This window comes from Bombus affinis, chromosome 6, assembly GCF_024516045.1.
Source record: "Bombus affinis isolate iyBomAffi1 chromosome 6, iyBomAffi1.2, whole genome shotgun sequence".
NCBI lineage: Eukaryota > Metazoa > Arthropoda > Insecta > Hymenoptera > Apidae > Bombus > Bombus affinis.
In genome coordinates this window covers 6,920,434-6,940,988 of record NC_066349.1, presented here as the reverse complement: position 1 = coordinate 6,940,988, position 20,555 = coordinate 6,920,434, and the positions used below count along the sequence as shown (strand labels likewise).

The window sequence follows — 20,555 nt, the reverse complement described above, 5'->3', positions numbered from 1 at the left end:
GATGATAGAATTAAAGTCGAAGAAGAACATGTAAAAGGAATAAGGTTGAAGCAAATTCAGATCTTCAGCGGAGTCTACAACCTTGGCGCGAATTAAATCAAACTGAAGAGAGAGAATTCCTCACAGAAAGATATACGCTTCGCGTATTAACCAAATCCAGTCGATCTTCAACGAGAATTTTTTCCGAATACGAATTGGTGCATGAGTCGTTTGATTAACAGTAAAAATAGAAACCTATAATTGTAGCTAAATATACGATTCTAGTTGAAATGGTATAATGAACAAGGATAAGTATATTATAATATTATGTTGACAATACATGTTGGTCAACGTGGTTTCTGTGCGGTTCATATAATCCACGTTAAATTTATTTTTTGATGGAGAGAGCAGCTTTTTGTATCGATTTCAAAATACTGTAATACGTAAAGTCACGGAGATTTCCATTTGAAGCTTGCCGATTATTCCTTAAAAAAGTAGAGCCATTTTAAATTAATTATCAGTGGCATCTTTAAAACTATTTCTGTGAGTTTCGTAATGCATCACTCCGAATTATATGGAAAAATCTGTGTGATACCATCATCGATTGGATAGTACTTCTTGTAAGTACGTGTGGAGCTCAAAACATCAATCGTTATCGCTTGCCTACAATTCAGTTTACGACCTCGCTATATGTTTCTTTGCTCTGGGCTTAGGCTATAGATTATAGGCCTATTCTCATGTCAGAAAAGGATAGAAGGAACAATTCGATAAGCATTTGTCGAGGGGAACACGCGTCCGAAGAAAATTGGCACGTGTAAGGTCATGAAGAAGTAGACGGTGCGTTCGACGGTGACGCCACTTGGTAGCTAGGATATCGATCTCCTGGCACTCCGTGACGTCACATCCTGCCTATCCTTGACCCAGCCCGAATCACGTCCTTAGGATTCCATGCTTCTGGCCCACGAAGATGCAATTTTGTCGTATCTATGCAAGGCATGTACTTGCGTCAATGTTCTTCCGGCTCCTTCATCACGGAGGAGCCATCAAGAACGCGTGGAACTTTTCCGATGAGGCCGCATAAATTACTTTGTCCAAGTTGCTGGAATTACAACGCGATTCATCACGCCACGAAAATTAAGCTAATGGCACGCTTTTCGCAAAACAAAACATTTGGTTGAGAACGTGAAACGTTTGTCGTTGAAGAAGAGTAACAATATCGATGGACTTTAGACAAAGGCTTCTATTTAAGTTTCCTGGACTGTTCCGCAATAATTTACCTAACAAACAATAATATTTATGTAAAATATAGATAGATTTCAATTTTATGAAAATCTATAAATAAAGAGAATTTATGGAAGTCTTCAAGTTTTATAAATACCTATAAGTGAAGAATTGATCGAGCAATCCAATAATTCATCCGAAAACTGTAAATCGATGACTAGTTCGTTGCCAGATATTCAGATCGTGATATTTCGTATGAGTAATTGAAGTGATTGTGAGAGATTTTCGCTAGAAAACTACAGATGAAATGTGGTTTGACTACAAAGGAGACTTCAAAAGAGAGAATTTTTTTTAACTTCCAAAACAATGGTATTATTCTAGCTATTTCCTCGTAAAATCGTGCAACGGTCCATGACTCTGTTGCGATAAACGCAGAACGGAAATCGTGTTTCGCGTGTGCATGAACGATTAAAAAGCCTCACAGATTCTTATCCTTAATAAACCTGGTGGAACTTTCGTACGTGATATTGGCTGAAAGTACACAACTACTGTTTGTGTTTTTTACAAAATGCACGATAGACATATTTATAGAATTGTTATGTGGGAAACGAGGAACTGCTGATTCATTCATTGCAATAATCGATGCATAACAAAATGGATATTAAATAGACCATATCTGTAACTAATCGTATCTGAACTATAATCACAACATAACGATTATTACATATCGTATTTATTATACAGTACTTATTGTAATATTCCACGGATGAAATAAATTTTTGTTTAAATTCCATTTGTTTAATTAATTTTATAGAAATGAGAATTTGCATAAATATTCGAAGTCTAACATAAATAATATAGCAATGTATAATCAGAAAGCCGAGCATGCAACGATTCAGTAGAATATACGCGTCCTGGTCAGCCCTCCTTCGTAAAAACATTATACAATATACACATAACTATCCGCACCCGTGCTTTTGCATAATGGTTTTTGCTTAGCTTACTTTTCTCTCTGTCTGGGTGGATTTTTGTAAACGAAATTTCATTTACTTCCCGAACAGCTAAAAAGCTGAAATTTTAATTCTTGCATCAGCACCACTTTAGAAAAAAGTCGCTGTTCACGGGCCAAGTTTTAGATTTCCAACATGTCATATAATATAACATATAATAAAATATATATAAAATATAATATAACATATATTTTTGCATATATAATAACAAAAAATTATTAGTGGACAATCCAAGCGACTTTTAGAATTTTTCATATACATGTATGTGTGATACACAGAGGAAAATAACTTTTTTAATGGAGCATTATTAATTAATTGAATTTTATTATATTATTAGGGCTCATATTAGTTTAGTTTCAAAGTTATCAGAATTTTAACATTTTCAAAAATGTCTTCGATACATCGTGAAGTTAATGCAATGACTCCAGCAGGTTTATATTTTTAATAATATGAGTTCAACAATTGAGCTGTACCTTATTGTATGATTATCGCGTGTGTTCAACATATACAGGTTTTCTTATACATTATTATTACATTGAATTTCTTAATGATACCTGATAAAGAATATTATTTTTCTTCTTTTTACATTTTTAAACAAAAACCATTTTTTTTTATTTAAAATTTCCTTCAGGCTATCAACGATCCACAGTCTTTAGCAGCGCAATAAATCAGACGTACAACTAGCCAGCTATGCAACGCTAATTATTTCACTTTCATTGGCGTTAAACACGCCAAGATTCGTCGGAAAATGAGACCACATAGCTACGCGTAAATTACGAGGCCATTCAGAAGCTTCCGCGAAGGTTTACAGCCCGCGTATTGCCAAGCAAATTTCATGGTCGTCGTCCGTCTTCTGGGACGAGGGCCAATTAAATAAATAATTCATGAGGTCGAAGAGCAAGCGGAAAATCGTCCAACCAAGTCGGCTGAAACTCTTTATCGTGTCCTGGCCAGGACTATTTCTTTTCGACGACATTATATACGTCATATAATCCTTTTCGACCAAGTATCACGTGCACATCCCTGTTCATAAATATTAAGAAACTTATGAAGACTTAAGTAAATCCGAAGGATCAGTAGGAAATTATTAAAGCTTCTAAATAAGTTATTTCATTCGAAGTATATTGAACATTATAATAACAGTCTCATCAGTTCAATATAACAAAATTAATTCTCTTCTTGTCTACGTATGTGTCTTTCTATCACTGTTTTGATTATTTTTATATTCATATTATTGCTTGTTATTTAGCTCCATACGTGTTGTAGATAATTTTAGGGTACAAATTTAGATTTTGAATAGACTTTGTAATAGCTGACTAGGACATGTATATTCTACTGAATCGATATACATTCGACTTTCTAATTATATTGCTATGTTATGATATATAGCTGTTTATCTAATTTACTTTCAATTCTTTCATTAATATTTAGATTAGAATTCTATAAGGAGCAAAACATAATTACTAGAATTTGATGTATTACTATGATTCTATCAAGTACGTTTAACAACCTTCGATCATAATCTTGTGTAAATATAAAATTCTCATCGATCAATCGTTTTCTTGGTACTTTAGATTAATTGCTTCGTATGAAACTGGTAGATGTATTAATAGTAATGAACGAATTTATTATTAAAATTTATGTATATTTCACCCTCGTGAGGACGCCACTCGAGTTCCGTCGACAAATCGGGAAGTTGTTCTGATAGTTGTGGGACCGACTATCGGTCTGGTCACTTTCGTGATTCCCGGCGATACTTCTCGATCAATTTCGCTCGAGATAAGCGACCTCGGTCGACGTAGGGGATGGACTACAGACGAGTAAACAAGTTTGGCGACGTCTATTGGGTGGACACCATCGACGATTGATTTTTGCTACCCTCGTTTAGGCATTGGATAGATTTTCGGTATAACACCTACATTGCTGATCGTCTAATCAATCTAATCAATGAAAGTCTTTTCATTATACAGAGTGTTTTGTTGATCTTGGTTAATGTCTCAATTACTCTTGTTACTGCAAGAAATTGTATTAGGACAAAGTTGATTCAATAGTAGAGAGGATCGATATCACCACGTTATTCGAATACTTTTCGGCTAAACGTTCTTTCGTACATGAAGGTTAATAGCCACGCTGGAGTCGAATTTTTCACATTTCGATGCTCTTCACCCGAACGCTCGTAAGTTAAGTCGTTACGAAGGAATTGAGTTACCGCGCCATTGGAGCCGGAAAGTGTTACTTTATCGCAGCTTGGAGGCACGTGGATCAAGGGAATTCTTTGAAAGTATCGCAGTACTATCACGTACATTCACGCGCGAACAGAAAACGCAACACGCCATGCAACGAAGCTCTGTCCGTGAATTTTGAACCGTTATTCACAAATTTCGTCAATATACGCTATAAAAATTTACACAGAACTCACGATGCTCGTATGGTAACTTTATTTTACTCGGAAGGATCGATAAGTATGTATTCTCGATATTTATGAAAGTTCATTCTTGTCGGCGTTGCTCCAAGCGTTCTCGCGATTTAACTTCCGCTTTCTGGGTTAAGAGTTCCTTAAACAGCTAGCTGTATTATTCTTCGCCGATGACAAGATATTTTTTACGACTCGCAATCAGCGTAAAAATATGGAAGAACGGCGATGTACGTGTGAAATAATGAGTTGGTGGAAGCTCGCGGCGGAAATGACGCCGATCCTCCGCAACGAAATCGGCTCGTAACGCACATTTCCATGACAAACGGCATTTAGCTAGGCGCAGATAAAAGATTCGATCACTTTCGCGAATTCTCAAGCGATCTTTCTAGGTCAAGCATTTCCTGCAATAGGTATAAAGGGAGACGAATTTATGGCTGCCTATTCGCAGTTCCTCCTGGCGATGAAAATTCATGTTTGTTCAACCTTTTTCCGGTAATTTCAGATAAAAGTAGTTCTCGGTTATTTATGTTTGCCTTATAGATAATCTAAATGTCGCGCATTAAAACTCGAACTACTTAGGCTGGTTTTTACTTCCATCGCTACTTTTACTGTCGTAGGAAACCCACGATTATCAAGTGCGATAGTGTTCACAGAAATGTAAGTTCCAGGTAAGAATACAGAAAAACGAAAAAAAGCAATAAGGATTCGAAAATAAAATTAGGCTAAAGGAATTTTAAAAACTAACGTATATAATAATTCTAATTTTTTTAGAACACCCATTTATCTTTCCTTCAATCTCAAAATTTTTCAGCTTATCCTGTTATTTTGGAGTACTAGGCAATTTTAAATTGTCATTTGTCACTTGTGATACTCTTTACAACATCTGTCGGATAAAGAACAGACATGGGCTTTAATAAATAAATTGGTATTAACACTTCTGCATGCTCTGTGTATTTACGTATACATTTCAGAAAAAAACTCGTCGTTCAGACAATTTTATGTTTATTGTTGATCGCAATATACGTTTACGTAACGATTCCAGACGTATTCTGAATATGCAACGAATATGAAAGCGCATAAATATTAAAAAATTCCCCAAAATAAATTCTTCTTCATGTTAGAGGAAATATCAAGCACTGAGAATGAGACATCAAGAAAAAATAAAAATAACAATAAACTTATCAAACGGTGGAAAAAAAGTGCACTATAAAAAAATTCCGTTAAAGTATAAACCCAATCGTCTGGAGCAGGATCTGAAAATAATTATCGATCCGGCGTGGACACGACTGAGTCAAAAAGGAGTCGGCTTTCTCCGGAAATAGAAAAGGACAGGTTTGATACACAGTGGCGTCGGCGATAAGAACCGAAGAGATATGGAACGGGGAGCAATTTCACATCGATCTATCGTTATTCGTGTGCGAGTATCCCCATAAACGTGCACTCGATGAAACGAGTACGCCTTTTCTTACCAGAATTCCAGCAACGACGGGATTCTGAAGCAGCTTCCGCGGTAGCCTCGTGAATTATGTAGAGAGAAAATAAATGACGGGGATTCTTGCCGGAGGGCGCCAGGACGCCTGGCGCCGAGACGACGGCCGAGGAGTCGAGACAGAGACCTTAGGAGAAAAAAATCGGACGGCGCGCGGGTTGAAGGGTAATGGTGATTTCAGGCGTTCGTGAGTGGAAAGCGTGAATTCGTTGTCATTTTTTTCTTTTCGACCATTTCTCTTCGGCTTTTGTGGCTCAATTCTTGAATGATTGAGACACTCTTTGGAAAAAGCTAAAGAAGTTGTAAATCGTAATATGTCGATAAGATTGTTTCGGTGAACTGAACAACTCTATTCAGAAGATGCAAACATCTTAAATTTACATTGGAATTTATGATTATTTGTGCTTATTGTAATAAATCAATTTATAGAAATAAATCATTCGTTTTTTTTTTAAATTGAATACTACTGTAGCGTTATTCTGTTAGCCCTAAAAACTATAGTATAGTCGTTAAGATTTAATGTAATTGGTATATCTGTGTAGGAAGCATACTTTAAATTACTTTTATTAAAATAATCATCGGTTTTCATTCATAGCAGATTTCACTAAGTGATGGTAAAATCAAATAGACTTTATCCCTTAAGAGCCTGGATTGCGTGGTGGCACAGCTACTGCCTGACCTTTGACAGACTTTTCTACTGGCGCTGTAGTCTTGTAGGCGAGAAAAGGCCGCGAAACAATAAAGCGAGATTAAGTGTGACATTTCAAGCTAATACTATCCAAATTGATAACATGTTTCTACTTTATATTGGCATATCTTTTTTTATAACCAAATGTCGGGATCTTTGAACGCAATATCAAATATTATAATTCTGATACATTCCCGATATTATTACTCACATTGTATTTATTTTAAACTACTAGAAAGTATGTACACGTGCTTTTATAGAAATAAAAATATGATTACAATAGATACCCGTTTATTTCCATTGCATCATTTTGATTATAGTTATTTATGCATAATTTATTTGAGTACTACAGTTATAGTCATCTATGTACAATTTATGTAGCGTTTATGTAAAAATTAAATGTTTAATATTTCCTCTGAGAAACTTTCCAATCAACATCAGCTATTTATAACTGCGTTATCACGTCATGAGCTCTGTCCGTCGACGAAATTTCAAGCAACCATGTCTGAACAGCATTAGAGCGGCTTCGTTTAATGGCACGGTAATTCCCCAAAAAGTCTATTACATCCGTAGTACAGTTCAGAAGTTCCATCTTGCGGTTCGAAATTCCACGTCGCCCTAATGAACTCTGTGGAAAAACGCGCCATAAATCTGGCAAACTTTTCGCGCGCTGTCCACGCTTCTTGCTCCTGCCGCGCCTATCGACCATTACGAAATAACAAGCCACGGCCACCGTTACGGTTTACGACGAGCCACTGCAATTTAATCCGTAGCTCGTTCGAGCGTTTATGTTCGATCGATGTCAGACAAGAAGCAGACCGGAGCCGGATGTCGGTCTCCGGGAGACAGCCTTTCGAAATAGCAAACAATTCCGGAACACCGTTCATATCACAACGAGTTTTATCGAGTTAGAAATCCTTTTCAGGAAGATCTCCTTAAAATATTAGTTTGATCGATTTATTTTACGACAACACTCATTAGGTCTTTTTTTTATTTTTTTATAAATTTCTACCAAAGAAGAAAAGAAGAATAAAAATAGATTCTAAATAGAGATTTATTTTACTTACTAAATATTACAAGTGTTGTACTTTGGACATTTCGTATTTCCAACATCTGAATATTCTTTTCACTTTTTAAATATTGACTAATCATTTGTTAACGTACGTATATAATGCACAATTATTTTTATATTCGCTTAAAGTAGTTGACATCTACGAAAATAAGATCAGGTCCCTTAATAAATATAAACATTCGTATGACAATCGCAAACGAACGTGAGGAAAAACCACAAACGTATTCCAATTCTAGATAGAACGTTTGTATGCAAGCCGACACTGGAGTTTGAGCAATAGGACAGTACAAAGTCCGGGGCGGAAATTGGAGCTCGATAGGTGGACCTTGAATCAACGAAACTTCGTTTTGATTACGAGAACGAATATGCGACACTGTTATCCAGTACGAACAGTGCGAACACACCGGAAACTTAATCCGTGGATTGTCGAACTGGGTCAACCATTTGACCTATCGTGATCATTCAGGAATCGTGGCTCTTCCAATTTCCTGAAGTCATCTGGGTCAAGGTTGCGCCATTTTTTCACTAATTAGACAGTAATTTGTAAAAATACGTAATAAATAATTTTCTCCAAATCTTATCAAATATATAATATATAGAAGAAGATAAAATAAATAGACTGTCGAAAACTCTACGGATTTTTTGAAGATCCGAGAAAAATTGACTGAAGGAAGAGAGAGTTCGTGCTTGTTTGTGATTTTGGAGATGTTAAATTGCAAAGAGCACCCTCAGGCAGTGCATTTTACTTCTATAGGTACTTTTCTGTAACTGGGATCTTGTTTATTCTACTAGATTTCTCTTTTTACGCGTTTCGATAGAACGAGGAGCGTAAGTTTCAAGGCCGCGAACTAGTAGACTCACCGATCCGTATCTCTCTCGAGATTGGTTTTCACAAACTTTTCAGAAATACAATAACTTCTTAACAGAGGGAGGAAAGAAGGACACCGATATCTTCTCTGGAAGCCAGAGTGAATTTGCGCACAGGCGATGGAATAAGTATCTGAGAGAAGCAGAAAAGTAACAGGCGATAGTTCTCTTGTTTCGAGCCGCGTTCAATTGGCGACTTAAAAGGGTAGCTCTTCGGCGACTGAACATTTACGTCTTTGTCATATTTTCTTTTGAGTTTTTATGTAACAAATAGTGTTTACTACGGTATTAACAATAGCTCTTTGTGTAAGTTGAACCAGTTTTTAACTGCTATGTAACAAACGTAGAAAAATTATTCGTACGCATGTACACGTTCGTATTTTTCACATACATATCTACTATTCTTATCAAATATAATTTTATCTAAAAAATCTAAATTATCCTTTGCTCATCACCGTATGTTACCAATATATTTCCTTCCTAACAACTTTCCACCCTACAACAACAAAATAATTAACCATCCATTGTTCTGAACCATTAAATCACCAAAATTTTCTTTAAGCCAAACAATATTCTATACTCGTTACAGCTATATCAAAGAAATATCGACGAACAGAGGCTACCAAGTAATCCGAATACATAATTCTCCACTTCTAGCCAAATCACTCTCGAGGGTGAAGATACCTGTAACCCTGAAACAGGGTCGAATATATTATTTTTATTGTTCCCAAACAGCGAGATAGCCTATGCCTAAAGTAGCCACACAGCATCGATAGAGGATAGGAAAACTTGGGCCATGTATTCGAAATTCCGAGGCGGTTTTCACCGAGGTATGTGCCTCTTCACCGAACCAGTCTGATACCCTGATGGGCCATTGTCGACGGGCTTTTGTCTAGAAACTCTGGAGCTACTACGAGAGTATGATGAGCTACCGGATCCAGAGATACCCATCAGAAGCGTTTACACCAGAGATTACTCGTGGCGTGGCTCCGAGCAACGCTTCTTTTCCATCCGGCCAGTCGATAGTACTCACCCTCCCTTTCGCCCTTTTCTCTCATTTTTTCATGCTCAACACCGCGGAATTTCAGACCTCGACGATGGACAAAGAAAGAGAGAGAGAGAAAAAGAGAGACCTGGCGATCCATCGAACAAAGTCATTGATCGAACCCGTCTCTTCCTTTGGATACATTTTTTTCGGTGGATCGTCAGGGAGCTTCGATTATCAAGCAAGCGATCGAACCTTGCACAGGCGCTTCTATTGAGTCGTTCAATAAAATTGTCCCCTTTTACTGTCTGTTTTTTTTCTCTCTGCTTTTTATATATCAATGAGTAATTTATTTTCAAGGTATTCAAGGTTTTAGACATTTTTCTTACACAGGATTTACATTGTTATCTTCAAGGTTTGGTAGCAGTGTCATTTCTTTTTATGTTTCTTAAGATTTGGGTACGTTCTGCATCGAGAAAGTTTTCGTTTCGTATAAAAGACCACGAATTTTGTTTCTGCTTAGTCGATATGGATATCATGTAGAAAAATTTAGGAGAAACCCGCATGTTAATAAACAAAATGAGGAATGCAGCAGTAACGAATTTTCAGATAAATTAGTCAATAGAAGTTGCAGGCGGAGCAATCTACTTCTTTCGTCTTAAAAGAAAACCTACAGAGTATTGCCAACCTCGATCTAATAATTTCATAGATGAAACAACGATCGAGCTCCAAGAAATGTTTACCACCGTTTCGGACGCTCGTTGTGCCGGCGTTTCTTATAAGAAGAGTTCCTCGAAAATGACGATGTAAAATGTTTAAGCGATATTTCGAGCTAACGTTGAAGGCGGACTAACCTCGTTTATAAAACACGGTAATATAGTTGAAAGTTTCACTATAATCCTTCGTGATCTCGGACGAGCTTCCAAGTTAAATTAAATAACACGCTGGGTATCTTGCGCAATTTTTGCTCCTTCGATAAAGTCCGAACTGACAAGCGTTTATTTTGGGATTGGGTAGAATTGAACGTCGAAGTTGGAAGTTGGAAGTTGGAGTTCGATTTAAAGCAACGATTCGCAAAGTTGGGAGTACTGTACGTATTCTTGATACGAAATTTGAAATTATGCAAGTCAGGCTGGAAAGAGATGGTATAGAAGCGCGGAGCTTATAGATGATAAGTGACGAAGAACACTTGGAATAATTGAGAACAAAGATCAAAGATATCTGCCGTACTACACCGCTGGAAGCACTCTTTGGCATCAATCGAAACCGATTCAGACAAAACGAACTTTTGAAGAACAAAGCATCTCCTACTTTTGTCTGTTATTTTCTGGATATTTCTACTGTCTCGTTATGTTTATGCATATTGAAGCGTATAATCTTCAAATTTTGATCTATTTCAAGGTCGGAATATCTTTTTCTAGCCTTTCTTTTTTTTTATGAATTGTGATTGAAATTTATTGGAAGATGAAAATGAGATGAAGGATATTTATATTCTAGAAAAGCGCTCGAACCGTTCCGTTCGTCAGATAACACTTATCGAAGGAAATCGTCTGCCCCAGCCCACATAATTTAGCTGAGAGCCAGGCTGGTATTTGCGATCGATGGGATGGCTCTTAAGGTCACTCATAAATACAAAACACCCACGATCGATTGCGCATCAATGGTTAGAATGATTTAACACTGATTTTTGCTCGTGATCAGGCACGTAGCCAACGAATCGTGTTTAGGGAAACGTTCCAAAATTCGAAGACTTCGGTACGGTATCGGTTGGTATGTGGTAGTCACTCTACACAGAGTCTGTAACGATTGTCGAATCAACGCCTACAATCTAAAGAAATAGAATTTCCATCGCACAAATGTCGAAATTTTTATCAAATCGTACCACGGTAACTCAATCTGAAATTTCAACTGCAAGAATATCGATATCATCGATCATTGATCCAACCCTTGTCGCTTTTATAAAGATCGACGCCTAAATATAAAAATCGAAATCTCTGTGCGACAAAAATTTCCTTATGTTTGTCAGGCAGCATAAAACATGAGATGACACAATGATAAAATACAACGTTACAACGTGATATGATCGTCGCATGCAATAGAATGAGCTGGAAACACGCGCCAGCGCGTGTATGTATGTGTGATTTATCGTTACGTAAGCCGGGTGATATTATGTTTCTGGTTTGGAAAATGAAAGTAGAAACTCACTTTGAGGGCCTCCTCGTGGGTCACCGCCCGGAAGGGTGTGCCGTTCACCTCCAAGATGGTGTCTCCTGGCCTGAGTCCAGCACGTTCGGCCACCGAACCCTCCTCCACCCTCGAAATGTAGACACCCACCCCTGAGAACAATTCACAGACTTTCCATCAGACCGGAAGCTGTCTGGTGACTGGTCCACGACCAGTGCACGCTATAACCTTCCACCCAGGGCGCGTTCTTTCCAACTTTTTTCCGTACGATCGTACTAAAAATGCACTCGCGATTGAGGGAAATTTGATAGACACGTGGCGGCATTTAAAAACGGGAGCACTTAAATAAATTATTCTTCGATATCGCTCGAAGAGTGAATGGAAAGAAGAGTGGCATAGGAATTATTGATCTATCCAATCTCTTTTTCCTCCTTTTTCAATTTTTATTCGTCTTTTTTTATATAGGATAGGGATATTGAACATAATAGCTACTATGGCAGATCGAATATTTTGAATGAATTGTACTTTGGTCCGACCTAACGTTTGTAATAATAGCGAACCACTTGCATTAGTTTAAATTGAATATTTAGCACAATTACTAATTAATCGCGTTAATCCTTGCACATAATCAACCACATAGAACGAATCTCTAGGAAATTCGCAACAAAATAAATTATCTCCAACTGGGTCGCAATCTATTAAACAGTTTAACGTCGAACGTTGAAACTTTTCCCGTAATACAGTTGAGGAATTCAATTGAAAAGTGGTACAAGTGTTTTCTATTCTGATGTGCTTTAACGCGCAATGTTTAACTTCATCATGCTAAAGATTTCCTCGCTTGTACTTTCTTTCTCTTATGCTTCTCGATCGACCCTTTCAACTCAGTATAAACTAAGAAAAATTCGCGCCAACTGCCAATTGTACTACAAATTTCATATCATTATTAAATGACAAAACAAAAGCCATCACGTGCATAATGCAATTATTCATACTTATTTCCTATCAAAAAAAAAAAAAAAAAAAAAAAAAAAATTGAAAATTCGTATTTTTCATATCTGATACCAGAAATACGAGAAACTCTAATAATAAAGAAACAATTATTTCTTAATCGTTAATTCCAAATGTTTCGCTATTTTATTATACTGTTAGAAGGTTAATGTATTATTTCTATAAAATCGTTTTAAAATCGTACGAGGAAGGCCTCGAATTCTTCAATTTTAAAATGGCGAGTAAAGGCACAAAAATTCCCGTAAATAGCAAGCGAAGCGCCGCAGAAACGACACGATGAAAATCGAAAGAAAAGAAAAAAGGAAAAAAAGAAGGAAAGAAGTAAAAATAGTATAGTCCCCGAAGCATTTGAATCTCGAGCACAGAGACGTAGCCATAATCTCCTCGAGCCAAGACCGTACCATGAGCCGCTTTTGAGGCTCCATAAATCGCGGCCAGGGAAATTGATCCATTAGAATGCAAGAGGGTGGGCTGTTCGTGTAACATGACGAGGTAAAACTCCCATTTTTGATCGCAGCCACCGCCAACGTGTTACACCTCCTGCGAGTCTCTGATGAAAACGCGCCGTAGGCAGAAAATCGGGTTAGCTTCTTGTGTTGATAAGTGAAATAACATAAATAACGTAAAGGTAAGTTTGGTTGCTGCTCTCCTTAGTTAAAATGTTTTATCTTGCACTTTTATATTCTAAACTTCGGATATTTCAATATATTCCGAAAGATGAAAATTAGGTCTCGACTTATCTTCGCTAAATGTTTTTATTTGAACGAAGAAAGGCGAATACCGCATAAAAAAAGAATGATAAAACTTTGGTTTTCTTCGATTTCGAAATAACGGATATTTTATCTAAGGAGGACAAAGTAAAATCCAAGATAGAAATAAAGGATGTTACAGAGAGACTTAACAAGGGGAATGAAAGAAAAATAGGTGAGAAGAAAACGAGTGGGAGCACGAGAAGTAGTAGTAGAGTGCGGATGCAGAACAGTAAAACTGCTTGTAAAACAGAGATTACGATTTTGTGCCGGTGCGTGTTCTCTTGTGTCTCGCGAGCGACGTAATAGAAGGGCCATGCAAAACGATTTTTCTGCGGAAATACGTTGCGATAAGGATTGCCTCTGATCTAGAACTCTAACCACAAGGAAATAAGGAAATGAGAAAAGAGATTACGTATTCCTTCTTCTCGACTTTTCTCTCTTTTTCATTATTTACCTACTTGCTGGGAAATATTCCATTTCCTGGTTGTGTGCTTTTGTAGTGATGTATGGAAATCCCAGAATATCATGGTTAAATTGATCGTCTTTGTTATTTCCGCAGAAAGAAAGGAATATTACGACGCACTATATTTATGGCTGGGCTGGCGAATACATTGAATATATTTGTGGTATGATACTTTTCGAGCTCGTGCAACGAGAATTCAATGGCGTATTAGTTAGATGTATGTTTTTATACGATAAAATGTCTTTTAAAAATAATTTTTTCCCTGATAGAGTATTGACAATTATTGTATACTTTTCTTGCTGGCAAATTTATGGCGAACAAAATCTTTGAACGTCCAATTCGTTCGAACGGTTCCTTGCTCGCACAAATAGCTCGATGAGCCTTTTCTTCTTGTAGCGTTTTCTGTTCTTTTAAACGAAGCACGTACTGGTTACAATAAGGAAGCGAAAACGTTTGTTTGTTCGAACTTCGTTTGATCGCTGTACTGAAGTGAATATATTTTTTGAAAAATATTGGAAGAGTATTAAATAAAGAACATGTTGATGATAAAATTGTAATGATCAGAGATGATAGGAATAATTAATTCAAAATAGAGTTTCCCTTTATTCCAAGGAAGAACATGTACATAGAAGAATACTATAGATTCTCGTTAGCCTGAACTAATTAGGCAAAAGTTCCAAGTAACGGTACCGTGGTTGATGAGATTCTACGCCACGTATGTTTCGATGCATTATACATTACACAAATTAGCTGCAACTTAATAGCGATCAAACTGAGCCAGGCGTTTACGCTATCTTTTGTATCATTTTAATTGAATGCCGCGCAAGACCGTGTTAATTAGCTCATTAACCGGTATCTAAAATTGCGAAGCGCGTCATAAATCTAACTCCATTCTCTGTTATATGAAGCAACGCGCACAAAACTTTCCTCGGTCATTTACTGAAATAAAAACAAATAAAAAGGGAAATTAAATAGATTTAAACCTTAACGACGTATCGCGCCAACATATGTTCTATTACTGGATTTCAAACGTTTATATATTATATATCTATTCAAAAATATATCAAATATTCAAAGTATACTACTCGTTGTAATTTCTATTAGATGAAACAACGTAAATGGCGTATATTAGATATTAAATATATTAAGTTAATATTGAATATAAATATTAAATAAATAACGTACGTAGATATAACAATAATAATAATATTTCGTATCAATATCTTAAATAATTTTTTAAATCGCTCTTCACAAAAGGCCCATCGTTGAATCGTTAATCACGAAACTTTCGAGACACGGGTACAATCCTCAATTCCTGGAATTATAAAAACCAATGCAAATTCGATCTAGAATCTAGGTATCTAGTGCATCATATTGCCAAGAGAAAGTATAAAATATTAAAAATATAGCTCGGCAAAGGACACGGTATTATACTTGCAAAGCACGAAGCATCATGAATACTTAATTCCCTAGATATTTGTCCTGGACAGAGAATAAAACCCGGTCGCATTATTCAGCAAGACTAGATACAATCGATGACCAGTTATTCGCGCGAACAAGGACGAAATTATTATATTCTATACGTACAAAAATGAAATAAATAAAAGGGAACAAAATCCGACGTTCGGACCAGATGGACGTCGAATAAACTTGGTCTGTTTGAAGTCATGGGAATCTTGTTCCGCTGGTAATTAATCTCTTTCCATGCCAGTAAGCTGAGGAAGCAAAGATTAATCCGGTTGATAAAAGAGATAAGAAGGAACAATGAGCTCGTTACGCGAGGCTCGTGTTGCCCTTGCCAAACTTGTGTCGTCGCCGCCACGGCTTAATAAAACTTCGCCGCGTGTCTCAAGCCCATTTAAGAACTTGATTTCCACCTTGAGAACGCCCTCTTTCTATTTTCTTTCAAAGACGTCGATGATGAAATATGGACGCGAAGTATGCCGGTGCTCTGCCTGTATAAATACCGACATATTAATTTTCCTTCTTTTTGTACTTTTGTTTTAGCTTTGTAATTTTCTAGCTTTGTTTCAACAGTGTCATTCCGATTTCATTCTTCCTCCGAGTCTCTTTCTTTTTTCTTTTTCTTTCCTTTAATTTGTTTCCCTTTGAACAAGATGAATAGAGACGTTCTGAATACTTCGAAATATTCATTATAAATTCGTAATTGCCAATTATGAACTATTATTTCGTTGTATCAAAAATTGTCACTTCTGACACTTATAATTAGATGTATCATTTGTCATTTTAATTTCTCAATTTATCTTGAACCCGCGTATTTATCGGTTCGATATTTCTGTAGTTGCTTTCTTCGCTTTTCAATTAGTCTTCTTCGTTTATAACTCAACACGTTACCTTAAATGGGCTTCGTATAATGCTAAAAAAATTCGCATTCGTGCCTGTCCGCAAGAATGTAATGGAAATTACTTGGATAAATATATAAGAGAGATGCGCGTGTGTGTAGATATACATGTGCGTTTGTGTGTGCACGTTTTCTTCTATGAATTCATAAACTATGCGCATATGCATCATACACTGTCATGCAACGAAACGCCGGCGTGCTAAGCCTAGAGGTATTCTCGGTTATTATAATTGCGAAGTCCCGACGATAAATCGTCGGAAGAACGGAGCAGACCAGAGAAAGGATTCTGTCTTTATGAACATTCCACGCAAACTTTCGCGAATTTTATCACGGAGGAATGGTCCAGTTAAACTGGAAAAATTTCATTTTTTTCCTTATTTTAAACGAAGTTTTTGACCAAATACAGAATAAAAAATGTATATATAATTTGTTTTTAGAAAATAATAAGCAAGTAATTTATAAACTGCTACAACGAATATTTAGTATTTCATGCGTAATTCTTCTCTGTTATTTCTGTATTTTTTCTTGATGCTCTTTGAAGAGACTGTATCTAAAATCCCTTACGTGGAAAAAGAAAAAAACGACGAGAAAATTTCGCGGTAACGTACCGTAGTTCCAGTGACAAAAACGAGGTCATAAGAAGATAAACTCTGTTATAACATTCGACTTTTTGTACTGCCACCTTTTTTCCCTTGCTTCCCACTAAACAAAACGTACCACTCGCCCTAGTTACATAACTCATCGCACGCAACTTAAGCTAATAAACATTGGCCGGAAACTTGCTATGTCCTCCACGTTACCGCTCGGCGTTTCTTAACTCCCACACTTGCCTCCGATTGTTCACTCTCTTGTAAATCCAAACATTAGCATGTTCGTTATCATAATGGAAGAGAACATTTATTACATTAAGAAAATTCATAGAAAATAATAAACAATCTAAAATGGAGAGAATTAAGAAATTTTCAAAAGATATATCATTTTGAGCGATATAAATTTTGAGTAATTATATCGCTCAAAATGATATATTTCTTGAGTAACTGCTATGTATACATATGCACTACGTGTTACAAAATAATGTCCACATATGTTACACACGTGATACCGACATACGCGTCATCGATAGCTGACGTGTTAACAGAAAAACAAATTCGATGTGTAAAAAACTAAACCACGTGACGAATGCTCGACTGTACCAACAGTGAAAAGAGGAATAAAAGAAGTAAGTACATATGTAGCACATGTTTAAAGGCTGAAGCTACTCGTCTTCCTTACTTCGATCTTTTATCATCTCTCGAGATCGAGTCCCCTCGACTTAGCTTAGTCGAAAGGAATTCAGACGACGTTTCCAGGCTAATCTGTCCTTATCACGCGTGCTCGCTCGGCAAAAGAACTCTCGATAATACCAAAACGAGCAAGCTCGTGCGCCAACCACGGAGAAATCGCCGATCGAAACGCGTCGAAAACGAGGACAACAATCAAACCTGCATTCTGATCTTCTCCGGTGGGAATTGGTCGCGAGGTCAACTCAGCCACCTGTTCCTACTTTTAACGATTCTTCGACTCGACCAAGCCAGTGACTCGATTTATTGTCACGAGCACTTTACATAAATATTCGATAATTTAATTCAGAGGGCCGAGGATCATAGCGGTGTAACTCAATACACTGGTAGCTTTCACAAAATTACGTTCTACATTTATTACTATGAAATATTTAATATAACGTTTCAAGTTATAAAAACATGTCGTAGCAGAGAAGATAGAGCCATTACTTGATTAATTACGAATTGATTCGAATTCTCGAAACCTTGACTTTCACGTTTATAATCTTCGATTCGCCATTTGATGCTCACTCTCTATTTTATGTAAATTATTCGAAAACTCGAGAAATTAGGACTGGTTTTATATATTCTAGGTTTCTCATTTTAATATCATCGTCCAAAAATTCAATTCCTCTAATTACATAGAAAAAACGACGAAGATATCTATTTTAAGGGAACTGAATCAACCTCGTTAAACCAACTTCCTACAAATTTCTCAAACGGGGAAAAAATTGTTGGAAGCGAAATTACCTTCTCCAGCCTTTACCCGCATACCATGCAACCACGTTCCTAATCACTGGAAAATTTCCGTCTCTATATACAAGCACTATAATGTGGGTCGTTACTTTTGTACAATCTAAAATCGACAGAGAACGAGTCTCTATAGAAAGAGTATCTTTCGTCGAACAAAAATTCTGCTCTGTCTTTCTGTTTTATCATTAGCTTCCTTTCTCTTGTGCCACTGGTCGCCCTCTAGTCCCAAGCCCGGCCGATCTGCGCATTACACTTTCATGCGACATCGATCGTTATTCAATGTGTGTATGCATGTATCTATGTGTACATGGACGTGAATACGCGAGTATGAATACTCGAAAACCACGGGGAGATTGGAACGGCCACGAAATTCGCAACGATACAGGAAACTACGCTTGTAATGGCCTTCGTAACCTGTCGAGTGTCTTTGAAACGACCTGTACAGCACGATGATGGATCGATTCTATCGACCGAATCATTCAGACGTTTATGATCACTCGTTCATATATGTATATATGATTGCATAGAGCAAATTAAAAATTTAATCTACCGATTTGCCGTTTCAGTTGATAAGGAAATTAAATTTTTTTAATTTGAAACGCCTCAACGTGACGATAGAGGCTCGAAATTTAGTTACGTAACGTTTGATAACGAAGTATTCTTGTTGCTAAAAAAATTACTGGTACGACCCCATTTCTACAATGAAAACTTATAAAAAATATTAAAATACTATAATGTAAAATACGACGCATTAAAATAAAATTGTAAATTAATTTGAAAAAATATTTCTGTTAACGACAGAAATTCGACATTTAATTACGTAACGCTCGAAAATAATTTCATTCTGTGAAGCCGCGTGATTTCTATCGCGATTAACACGTTAAAAGAAAAAGTACTAAAATAAGAAAATTGTTTCTGGTTAGGACAAGAATTCGGAATTTATGTATGAAATGTTTTCCTTTCGTGAAAAATTCGTGGCGCCTCTTTTACAACAAAGGATATGAAACTTCGATTAAATCGATAAACGCGGACAACTGACATTATTAACCTCTCGTCACCTATGAGCCTCTTGCCTTTTCGAAACGAGGTAACAAACACGATAAAAAAACAAGGCGAAGAAAATGTCATATATTCCTTGCACGAGAAACTTTTCTACCAAAGTTAAAAAAAATAGATTCCACGTAAACAAAGTTCATGAAACGAAACGGTATCATCCCGAGTATTATAACGAAGGTGATAATGTTTTAAAAAAGAGAATTTTCAAAATGGAACAGGAACCTTTGTACGAATATCCTCGAACGTTCTATTTTCCAATGGTATTTCCACAACGTCTCTACCATTCTGAAATATACAGACCGCGGAGAAAGGTGCAAGGAATAGGATGATATACTTTATCACGAGATTACACGTCGTTTTATATCATGGTAGCCAGTAAATCGCATCTATTCTCTTATTTAAAAGAATGCCTACAAGCAACGCGTCATATTTCATCCACACAATACATAAGCGAAAAAGTAAGAAGAAAACGATATTTCTATTCGCGTTTAACCTTTCGCTCTTGGCCAATCAAGCCATTAAAAACAATAATTCAAGACTTAAGTACCCGTTCGTTTGATTGATAAGGCAAAAGGTTGAAGACGCCTAAAAACGAGGATCAGAGGAAGCTTAACAAATCGTTCGATCCGGATAAACGATAAACCGTTGGAAGTACGAGGCTCGATTAAGCGAACCTGTCTCGAATAGCGACCGCAAATCGCAACGAATCACGGTCGTCCAATGGAGCTCTCGTGTGTTACTAATCGAGCGGGACTACCACAAGGATATAAATCATATCGATTAACGATCGTCGGCCGATGAGGATATAAATCGTTCGCGTGCAGTCTGTAAAAAATTACGGATCACTGGATAAAGGCACAAGTTCGTGCCTTTAATCACGCTTAACGTAATTTATATCGGTGTTTCAGAATTTTTTCCCACTGCCTACGTA

General features: G+C 36.8%; 1 protein-coding gene across 10 annotated transcripts in view; it reads right to left on the bottom strand.

Annotated features, from left to right (window-relative positions):
• The window catches only part of LOC126917942 (whirlin), a 111,372-nt gene that overhangs the window by 51,707 nt on the left and 39,110 nt on the right, over positions 1-20,555 (bottom strand). For all 10 annotated transcript variants that reach the window (XM_050725402.1, XM_050725409.1, XM_050725406.1 and 7 more), the window contains one exon: positions 11,933-12,063. In XM_050725402.1, coding sequence (XP_050581359.1) covers positions 11,933-12,063 — 131 coding nt within the window. The remainder of the gene's footprint in view (positions 1-11,932; positions 12,064-20,555) is intronic.